Genomic DNA, 11,772 nt, shown 5'->3' with positions numbered 1-11,772 from the left:
AAGGAGGTCTGTGTGGCCAAGTACATCCCCAAGGAAGAAGGCCTGTACACGGTGGACGTTACGTACGATGGGAACCCCATAGTGGGCAGTCCCTTCACTGTGGACGCGACACTGCCTCCGGACCCCACCAAGGTACGTCTGATGCCCACCGCCAAAATATTATTGTGTACCACAGGCACACAATGCTGGAGTAACTCAGCGGGTCAGGCAGCATCTGTGGAGAACATGGATAGGTGACGTTTCACAGAGTGCTGGAGTAACTCAGCGGGTCAGGCAGCATCTCTGGAGAGAAGGAATGGGTGACGTTTCAGGTCGAGACCCTTCTTCAGACTCGACCCAAAATGTCACCCATTCCTTCTCTCCAGAGACGCTGCCTGTCCCACTGAGTTACTCCAGCTTTTTGTGTCTAAGGGTTTAAACCAGCACCTGCAGTTCCTTCCTACACATATTGTTGTGTATGAGTCTGATGGGGAGAAGGCAGGCAAGGGTTACTGATTGTGGATGATCAGCCATGATCACAATGAATGGCGGTGCTGGCTCGAAGGGCCAAATGGCCTCCTCCTGCACCTATTTTCTATCTTTCTATATGGGACAGGCAGCATCTTTGGAGAGAAGGAGTGGGTGACATTTCGGGTCGAGACCCTTCTTCAGACTGACGTCAGGGGGGAGGGAGATAGATAGGTAAGGGAGTGTCAGGTGTGAAAACATGGCAAAGGGAATGGAGATCAAGGAAAATGTAGAATAGTTACACAATATACACCTGTCAAGATTTTCTTTTTGTTTTGCAGGTGAGGGCACATGGGCCTGGCCTGAAAGGTGGTCTTGTGGGCAAGTCAGCTGAGTTCATCATTGACACCAAGGGCGCTGGTACTGGTGGCCTGGGCCTCACCGTGGAAGGTCCATGTGAAGCCAAGATCGAGTGCTCAGATAACGGGGACGGAACCTGCTCAGTGTCCTACCTGCCGAATGAAGCCGGAGAATATCTAGTCAATATCTTGTTTGAAGAAGTCCACATTCCAGGTTCTCCATTCAAGGCAGACATCACCTTGCCCTTTGACCCCTCCAAGGTGACCGCCTCTGGCCCTGGCCTGGACCGGGGCAAAGTCGGGGAAGCGGGGCTGGTCAACGTCGACTGCTCGAAGGCTGGACCCGGGGAGTTGGCCTTGGAGATGGTGTCAGATACGGGGGGTCCAAGCTGAGACCCACCTCCAGGACAATGGCGACGGCACTCACACGGCCAGTTGCATCCCCCGCCAACACGGCCCACATACCATCACGCTGAAGTACGGAGGCAAGAGCGTACCCATGTTCCCCGCGCGGCTGAAGGTGGATCCTGCCATTGACACCACCGGTGTCAAGGTATATGGACCTGGAGTGGAGAAACAAGGGTAACGGAAGCTTGCCTTCCTCACTGTCACACGTGTACTAGCGCGGTCATGTTACGTTCCTTCCCTCCTCATTCCCCTCCCCATTACATCTCCTAAAGCAACACTGGGTGGCACGGTGGCGCAGCGGTAGAGTTGCTGCCTCACAGCGCCAGAGACCCGGGTTCCATCCTGACTGCGGGTGCTGTCCGTACGGAGTTTGTACGTTCTCCCCGTGAACCGCTTGGGTTTTCTCCGGGTGCTCCGGTTTCCTCCCACACTCCAGAGACGTGCGGGTTTGTAGGTTAATTGGCTTCTGTAAATTGTAGCTTGTCCGTCCGTAGTGTGTGTAGGATGGTGTTAATATGTGGGGTGGTCGCTGGTCGGCACGGACTCGGTGGGCCGAAGGGTCTGTTTCCCTGCTGTATCTCTCAACTATAAACTAAACCATCTTCACACAGTGCTGCAGTAGTTCAGCGGCTCAGGCAGCATCTCTGGACGACCTTCTTTAGGCTGATTGTAGGGGGGGGGGGGGGGGGTCAGGGTGGTGGGATCTAGAAGCAAGAAAAGACCAGGACAAGTCATGGCCGACAACAGATGACGTGCGGCAGGGAGGTCCCCTGACCGGCCGATTGTTGGTTTAGGACTGTGCGATCCCCAGAGAGAGACGTCGTGGTGAACTGTGGAACTGACCTTTAGTGGAGGGAGGGGGAGGGAAGAGTGAGGGGAGGGGAGCGTTTGTAGAAATGACCTAAAATGAGAGAATCCAGTGTTCACACCCTTGGGCTGTAAGCTGCCTAAGCAAAATATGAGGTGCTGTTCCTCCAGTTTGCACTGGGCCTTACTCTGACAATGGAGGAGGCCCAGGACAGAACGGTCAGTGTGGGAATGGGGAGGGGAGGGGAGGGGAGAGGAGTAGTTCACTTACCCTTCAGTTCAGTTAAAGCCGCCCTGTCTTGAAAGCCTTCAATTCCCTGGAGAGTTTAGACACGAGGATCAGCAGGGGCTGGTTTACAAAACACGGGAACAATTAAAAAAACCTTTAGTTGTGCGCTATCCAATTAAATCCGATCATATTGTGCATGACTACAATTAATCCATGCACAGGTACAACAGGTAGTGCAAAGAGAAAAGTGCAGAGTATTGTTCTGCAGCATTGTGACGGTACAGTTCCAGAGAAAAAGTTCAATGTCCACAACGAGGTAGGTTGGAAGATCAGGGCTGCACCCTGGTTTATGGGGGGACCATTCAGAAGCTAGTTGTTTTAGTTTTATTGCTTTAGATGGACAACAGACAATAGGTGCAGGAGGAGGCCATTCAGGGGGTATGGGGAGAAGGCAGGAGCGGGGTACTGATTGAGAATGATCAGCCATGATTACATTGAATGGCGGTGCTGGTTCGAAGGGCCGAATGGCCTCCACCTGCACCTATTGTCTATTGTCTATTCGGCCCTTCGAGCCAGCACCGCCATTCACAGTGTAAGAAAATAACTGCAGATGCTGGTACAAATCGAAGGGATTTATTCGCAAAATGCTGGAGTAACTCAGCGGGACAGGCAGCATCTCAGGAGAGAAGGAATGGGTGACGTTTCGGGTCGAGACCCTTCTTCAGACTGATGTCGGGGGTGGGACAAAGGAATGATATAGGTGGAGACAGGAAGATAGAGGGAGATCTGGGAAGGGGGAGAGGGAGAGAGGGACAGAGGAACTATCTAAAGATCTAAATTCACTATCTAAATTCATTGTGATCATGGCTGATCATCTACATCCTGGTGCTGCCTGCTCCCCATACCCCTTGACTCCGCTGTGTTGCTTGTGATAGCACGGAAACAGGCCCTTGGGCTGAGCGAGTCCACGCCGACCATCAGTCACGGGTTCACACCAGTTCTGTTACCTCACTTTCCCACCCACTGCTTGCACACTAGGGACAGTTTACAGAGGGTCAATTAACCCACAAACCTGCACGTCTTGGGGGTGCAGTAGGAGGAAATCCACTGGTTGACATGGAGAACGTGCAAACTCCACACAGACAGCAGCCGAGGTCTGTATCGACCCTGGGTCTCGGGCTCTGTGAGGCAGCAGCTCCACCCGCTGCACCACCCAGCCGCTCGGATAACAGAGGGTAGGAGGCCTGCTATCAAGTTTCTGTCCCTCTTGCCCAGCAGGAGCAGCAAGTTCGGCTGACTTGATGCAAACTTAAACGGTTGAAATCTCTCGCGGTCAGTAACGTGTGCAATCACTCTGTGCTTATTTTGCAGGGGTTTTCTGTGATGCCACCACAGACTTCACAGTAGATGCAGAGCCACTGACCAAGGTGGGAGGAAACCACATTAAAGCAAACATCACAAATCCTTCTGGAGCCCGCACGGACTGTCTCATTAAGGATAAAGGCGATGGGAAGTATGCAGTGGAGTACACCCCCTTTGAGAAAGGTACGGTTCAGAGTATTGAGTAGAGAAGTCATCAGTCAGTATTGAGTAGAGAAGTCAACAGTCAGAGTATTGAGTAGAGAAGTCATCTGTCAGAGTATTGAGTAGAGAAATTGGGAGGTTATCCACTTTGGTGGTAAGAATAGGAAGGCAGAGTATTATCTGAATGGTGTCAAGTTAGGAACAGGGGACGTACAACGAGATCTGGGTGTCCTAGTGCATCAGTCACTGAAAGGAAGCATGCAGGTACAGCAGGCAGTGAAGAAAGCCAATGGAATGTTGGCCTTCGTAACAAGAGGAGTTGAGTATAGGAGCAAAGAGGTCCTTCTGCAGTTGTACAGGGCACTGGTGAGACCGCACCTGGAGTACTGTGTGCAGTTTTGGTCTCCAAATTTGAGGAAGGATATTCTTGCTATTGAGGGCGTGCAGCGTAGGTTTACTAGGTTAATTCCCGGAATGGCGGGACTGTCATATGTTGAAAGACTGGAGCGACTAGGCTTGTATACACTGGAATTTAGAAGGATGAGAGGAGATCTTATCGAAACATATAAGATTATTAAGGGGTTGGACATGTTAGAGGCAGAAAACATGTTCCCAATGTTGGGGGAGTCCAGAACCAGGGGCCACAGTTTAAGAATAAGGGGTAGGCCATTTAGAACTGAGATGAGGAAAAACGTTTTCAGTCAGAGAGTTGTGAATCTGTGGAATTCTCTGCCTCAGAAGGCAGTGGAGGCCAATTCTCTGAATGCATTCAAGAGAGAGCTGGATAGAGCTCTTAAGGATAGCGGAGTTAGGGGAGAAGGCAGGAACGGGGTACTGATTGAGAATGATCAGCCATGATCACATTGAATGGTGGTGCTGGCTCGAAGGGCCGAACGGCCTCCTCCTGCACCTATTGTCTATTGCCAAACCACGCAATGGTGTTAAATGTTGGAGACGTAAGCTGTCCCATTCTAACGCGTTGTTGCCGTTTGTGCAGGTGTGCATTCCATCGACGTGACGTACGATGATGCACCTGTGCTGAACAGCCCCTTCAAGGTGGAGGTGACAGAGGGATGTGACCCCTCGCGGGTCTCGGCCGTTGGACCAGGCCTACAGGAAGGCCTGACTAATAAACCCAATAAATTCTCCGTTATAACCAGGTAATCTGAATGAATGAATGAATGAATAGGTTTATTGGCCAAGTATGTGCACGTACAAGGAATGTGCCTTGGTGCTCCGCTCGCAAGTAACAACACGAACATACAGTAAACAATTAAGAATAAAGCATAAAACATTAAAACATTAAGAATAAAACATTATAGTTTTAACATGTGAGTGTTGGAATTTTACTCGCTGGAATTTAGAAGACTGAGGGGGGATCTTATTGAAACATATAAAATTCTTAAGGGGTTGGAGAGGCTAGATGCGGGAAGATTGTTCCTGATGTTGGGGAAGTCCAGAACCAGGGGTCACAGCTTAAGGATAAGGGGGAAGTCTTTTAGGACCGAGATGAGAAAACATTTCTTCACACAGAGAGTGATGAATCTGTGGAATTCTCTGCCACAGAAGGTAGTTGAGGCCAGTTCATTGGCTATATTTAAGAGGGAGTTAGATGTGGCCATTGGTGGAGCGGGAGCACGTGGCCGCTGGCTGGGTGAGGTCACGCGGGGCGGCGACGTCACCCTTTGTCCCTTATTTGGGAGTGAGGAAGTTGGCAACCATACTACTACGGGGCAAGGGCGGTCCCGTACGGGATGTCCCGGCTAATACGGGACAGTTGGCGACCCTACTGCCGTTGCCCAGCGTTCGCACCGTTGTCTAGTCGAAATATCGTAAGTCGGAGCGTCATTAGTCGGGGGGGCACCTGTAACTGGGCGTCTTGTATTCCAGGGGAGCAGGCATTGGCGGTCTTGGGATTACTGTGGAAGGACCCTCAGAAGCAAAGATGTCTTGCAAGGACAACAAGGATGGCAGCTGCAGTGTGGAGTACATCCCATACACACCTGGAGACTACGACCTGAACATCACCTATGGAGGACAGCACATTCCTGGTAACATCCTTCCACCTGGTTTACTCATTCCCCTCGCTCCCATTAGGTGTAGCTTTATTACCGTCACGCGTCAAGAATCTAGTCCAGAGAGTTTCACCGTCATGTGTCCTAGATAGAACAATGACATCCTAACCTGCAGCAGCACAGCAGAATATGTAAACATAGTACACTGTAAACAATATGATAGACGAGAAACAATGTTCAGTGTGTGTGTATATACACACACACACATGTATATATTCACATACACACACATACTCACACACGCACACACACACACACATGTATATATTCACATACACACACATACTCACACACGCACACATACACACACATGTATATATTCACATACTCATACACACACACACACACGTATATATTCACATACACACACATACATACGCGCACACACACACACACGTATATATTCACATACTCATACACACACACACATGTATATATTCACATACTCACACACGCACCCATACACATACACACACACACACACACACACATGTATATATTCACATACACACACATACTCGCACAAATACACACACACACACACACACACATATATATTCACATACACACACATACTCACACACACACACATGTATATATTCACATTCACACACATACTCACACACGCACACATACACACACACATGTATATATTCACATACACGCACATACTCACACACGCACACATACACACACACACCCATATATACTCACATGCGCGCACGCACACACACACACACACACACACATAATCACACATACGTGCACGCACACAAACACACACACATATACTCACACACACGCAAACACACACATATGTACATAAAAAACAAACAACAAGAATAGTGCAATAATAACAATAATAGTCTATGTAGTTCAGAGCTTAATGGAGGTTGTAGTGTTTAATAGCCTGATGGCTGTTGGGAAGAGACATGTACAGGGATACAGTGAAGAGCTTGCACGCTATCCAACTAAACCAAAGAATATTGTACATGAGCACCCTCAAGCCAGACAGAGCAAAGAGAAAGATACCAATAGTGCAGAATATAGATTCTCAGCATTGTAGCCTAACAGTTCCAGGGAAAAGGTCCAATGTTCAGTGAGGTAGGTTGGAGGCTTTACGGGTTCTTCCTTCAGAGAGTGGCCAGGAGCCAGATGTGGGTGTTAGACGTGGAATAAATAACTGCAAGTAAAAGTAGTTTTTAGAAATGTTCAATATTTTAAGTTTTTATTTGATATAAAATTTGAATTGATAGGAGTTGTCAGTAGTTTGGGGTACTGATTGAGAATGATCAGCCATGATCACGTTGAATGGCGGTGCTGGCATGAAGGGCCGAATGGCCTACTCCTGCACCTATTGTCTATTGTCTATAGTTAAATGACTTCCAGTAGTTTATCTAGTTTTAGTTTAGAGATACAGCATGGAAACAGGCCCTTCGGCCCATCGGGTCCGTGCCGACCGGCGATCCCTGCACACTAACACTGTCCTGCACACACTAGGGACAATTTACAATTATACCAAAGCCAATTAACCTTCAAACCAGTACGTCTTTGGAGTGTGGGAGGAAACCAAAGTGCCCGGAGAAAACCCACGCTGTAGGGAGATGAGAAGTTTGACTTGGGTGTGGACATTGTGGGCCTAGTGCTGTGTTGTTCTATGTATCCATTGCACGTTGCACCCCCATTTAAAAGCCATTTAATGTCCCCAACACTAACAGCCTCCCGTCCTGTGTAGGTAGTCCGTTCCGGGTGCCGGTGAAGGACGTGGTGAACCCCAGCAAGGTGCAGTGCACTGGGCCCGGGCTGAGCTCCGGTGTCCGAGCCAGAGTGCCGCAGCATTTCACCGTGGACTGCAGCAAGGCTGGACAGGCCCCGCTTCAAGTAACTGTGCTGGGACCTAAAGGTAAGGTCATTAACGCTGGGCGTGTTCAGCTTACCTCGCCACTAACACGACGGGGTGTTTGTGGAGCTGGCCTGGGTGCGAGTGTACCCACAGACGGATGATTTGTCGAACCCGAAGATAGACACAAAATGCTGGAGTCACTCAGTGGGTCGGCGATGGCTTCGCTGAACACCTCCGCTCAGTCCGTCTTAACCACCCTGATCTCCCGGTGGCTCAGCACTTCAACTCCCACTCCCATTCCCAATCTGACATTTCTGTCCTGGGCCTCCTCCATTGTCAGAGTGAGGCCCAGCGCAAATTGGAGGAACAGCACCTCATATTTCGCTTGGGCAGTTTACACCCCAGTGGTATGAACATTGACTGCTCCAATTTCAGATAGTCCCTGCTTTCCCTCTCTATCCCCTCCCCCTTCCCAGTTCTCACACCAGTCTTCCTGTCTCCGACTACATCCTTCCTTTGTCCTGCCCCCTCCCCTGACATCAGTCTGAAGAAGGGTCTCGACCCGAAACGTCACCCATTCCTTCTCTCCGGAGATGCTGCCTGACCCGCTGAGTTACTCCAGCATTTTGTGTCTATCTTCGGTTGAAAGCAGCATCTGCAATTCCATTCTACACACCTCGTTTGCTCACACCTGCAGCGGCGTGGTTCGGTTTGTCACCTTCCACTGACCTAACTCGCTTTCACTGCAAGTAAAAGGTTTTCTGTTCTAGTTTGTGAGGCTCTGCCCCATCCACGAAGCAGTCCCCTGAAACTGATTGCAGACTTCTTTAAAGGAGAGACCAAGGCCGGTGTCAGTGAGACAGGTTTGGACTTGAACTTGATGATCTCAGCAGGGCAAGAAAGGTGATGGGTGACTAAAAGCACTGGTCTTGTCTGCTTTCGTACTAAACACCACAGTCCAAGGTGCCAGGCCTAATGCTTCCCCTGGTTTCCACGTCGTCACGCTAACCCACCCCTGTGCTAAGCGGCTCCATCTTCAAACAGAAAAACTGGCTTTATGTGTTAGTCCTTCCAAACGCATCTTCCATCGTTTCAAAACATAAACTACACCGCAACCACAAAGAACTGTAACTGCATAATTCAATGTGTGATATTTCTGCATGTCCCATTATGGGCCTGCTTCTGAATTGGAATAAATCTGCAATGCTGAACAGATTTCTTTAGCTCCCAACAGTCGAATATTTCTGACAGCAGCCTTAAATCATTGGCTGTATCGCTCATTGAAAGCTTTCGTTTCTGGGTTTGCTTCCATGTGTTGTATTTACTGGTTGAGTAAATGGAAAATTGGGCCACACCTGGTTTTAACGCGGTGCTCCAAGTCATAAGTGATAGGAGCAGAATTAGGCCATTCGGCCCATCAAGTCTACTCTGCCATTTAATCATGGCTGATCTATCTCTCCCTCCTAACCCCATTCTCCTGCCTTCTCCCCATAACCCCTGACACCTGCATTGATCAAGAATCTATCTATCTCTGCCTTAAATATATCCACTGACTTGGCCTCCAGAGCCTTCTGTGGCAAAGAATTCCACCAAGCTCTCACCTTAAGCCATGCTGACTATCCTAAATAACTAGAAGGTATTTATTTCACAAAATGCTGGAGTAACTCAGCAGGTCAGGCAGCATCTCAGGAGAGAAGGAATGGGTGACGTTTCGGGTCGAGACCCTTCAGAAGGGTCTCGACCCGAAACAATAGACAATAGGTGCAGGAGGAGGCCATTCGGCCCTTCGAGCCAGCACCGCCATTCAATGTGATCATGGCTGATCATTCTCAATCAGTACTCCGTTCCTGCCTTCTCCCCATATCCCTTGACTCCGCTATCTTTAAGAGCTCTATTTAGCTCTCTCTTGAATGTTATACAGACAGGAGCTCAACAGGACGGCAGTGATTTACGATTTGATATTATATTAGTTGGTAGGAATGAGAGGGATGCAGGTTTGTAACTGGGTAGCTCTGTGATACATAACCAGTGTGTGTGTACTACAGTGTAAAGCAAACCCAGATATTTGCTGACAGCTTTGAATGAGTAATTCAGCGTCAGGTGGTGAAAGGTGTGCTGTGGGATGGTGAATCTACTGAGCCCCGACGGTCATGTCCTCCAGCCACTGCCTTGCCTTTGCAATAAGCTTCCCAAAGCTAACAACGTTCCTCACCAACAAAGGGCCTCACGTTTTTTTGCTTACTTGCACCACTAGGAACTGCCGGGTAATGCGTAGAGATGGACTAATATCTGAACACCATCGTTAATGAGCGAAGCTGCTTCACGTTGTTTGGGCTTGTGTAAGCAAGTCGTTTAATCTCCTCTGTTCCCAGGGATAATCGAGCCTGTGGAGGTGATCGACAATGGAGACGGCACGCACACGGCCAGCTACACGCCTTCGCTCGAAGGGCCGTATTCTGTTTCTGTCCGGTACGGTGCGGAGGACATCACTCGCAGGTGATTCGGAGAAGCTTTTCCCAGCAGGAGACCACCTGGGGGGGTTTCCTCCCAGTTCAGTTTAGTTTGTTGTCATGTGTACCGCGGTACGGTGAAAAGCTTTCTGCTGCCTGCTAACCATTCAGCGGAAAGACAACACACGATCACAATCGAGCCGCCCACAGATACACGATAAGGGACATCCCAAATGTGTGCAGGTTTGTCGGTTAATTGGCCCTCTGGAAATTGTCCCTGGTGTGTACTGAGTGGATGTGAAAATGGGGTTAAAGAGAACTGGTGTGAAGGAGTGGTCAGTGTGGCCTGTTTCCACACTGAATTGAATTGAATAAGTTTATTGGACAAGTATGTACAAATACAAGGAATGTGCCTTGGTGCTCCGCTCGCAAGTAACGACACGAACGAACATACAGTAAACAATTAAGAATAAAGCATAAAACATTAAAACATTAAGAATAAAACATTATAGTTTAAACATTAGAGTGAAATAAACCAGAGCAAACGGAGGCTACAGACTTTTGGTTGTTGAGTAGAGCTACTGCTCGTGGGAAAAAGCTGTTTTTATGTCTGGCTGTGGCTGCTTTGACAGTCCGGAGTGGCCTTCCAGAGGGAAGGGCTTCAAAGTAGACTCGGCTTGTACTCGCTGGAATTTAGAAGATTGAGGGGGGATGTTATAGAAACTTGCAAAATTCTTAAGGGGTTGGACAGGCTAGATGCAGGAAGATTGTTCCCGATGTTGGGGAAGTTCAGAACAAGGGGTCACAGTTTAAGGATAAGGGGGAAGTCTTTTAGGACCGAGATGAGAACGTTTTTTTTCACACAGAGAGTGGTGAATCTGTGGAATTCTCTGCCACAGAAGGTAGTTGAGGCCAGTTCATTGGCTATATTTAAGAGGGAGTTAGATGTGGCCCTTGTGGCTAAAGGGATCAGGGGGTATGGAGAGAAGGCAGGTACAGGATACTGAGTTGGATGATCAGCCATGATCATATTGAATGGCGGTGCAGGCTCGAAGGGCCGAATGGCCTACTCCTGCACCTATTTTCTATGTTTCTATGTTTCTAAGTACTGTTTCTCCAAACTAAAAATTCCAGTCCATTTTGAATTGCAACCAATTTCCCATTTTCTCCTTTGCCGTGTTTAGTTTATGGACTCTGGTACTTTCTCCCCCCAAAGTAAAATCCAATCAGCTTCACTCCCAGCTCGTTCTTTGTCTCGGCATTAGGTGCATTTTGCAAATGATAACGGCAGAATTATCTTGTGGACCTACTGCAAATATAACAATGTGTATATACGTGGGGAACACAGATCACGGAATGGCTACTCCAGCTAAATATTAATCACAATGGTAGCCATGTTTATCAATTTGGCTACCAAAAATATTCAGGAACTGGTAATAACTAAATTGTAGAATCCAGCTAAATTTGGGTAAAGAAAAGCTTCTGGTGCCGGTAATCTTGCCGAATATCAAGCAAAGTTGCAACTCTGTAGAATAACATGGATTTGGTATCTACACCCAATCTACACCCTTGCGTGGGTGTTATTAATCCACCCACATGCTCGGGCGATTGTGGATTTTGGAAGTTTCGT

General features: G+C 48.5%; 1 protein-coding gene across 1 annotated transcript in view; it reads left to right on the top strand.

Moving 5' to 3' along the window:
* LOC144601564 (filamin-B-like) overlaps positions 1-11,772 on the top strand; it is a 175,263-nt gene that overhangs the window by 105,662 nt on the left and 57,829 nt on the right. The window contains 9 exon segments of the mRNA XM_078413762.1: positions 4-132; positions 789-1,183; positions 1,185-1,388; positions 3,400-3,404; positions 3,622-3,795; positions 4,772-4,934; positions 5,665-5,825; positions 7,585-7,752; positions 10,065-10,188. Coding sequence (XP_078269888.1) covers positions 4-132; positions 789-1,183; positions 1,185-1,388; positions 3,400-3,404; positions 3,622-3,795; positions 4,772-4,934; positions 5,665-5,825; positions 7,585-7,752; positions 10,065-10,188 — 1,523 coding nt within the window.

This window comes from Rhinoraja longicauda, chromosome 17, assembly GCF_053455715.1.
Source record: "Rhinoraja longicauda isolate Sanriku21f chromosome 17, sRhiLon1.1, whole genome shotgun sequence".
NCBI lineage: Eukaryota > Metazoa > Chordata > Chondrichthyes > Rajiformes > Arhynchobatidae > Rhinoraja > Rhinoraja longicauda.
The sequence above is the reverse complement of the archived record's forward strand: the minus strand, read 5'-3'. Positions and strand labels throughout refer to the sequence as shown.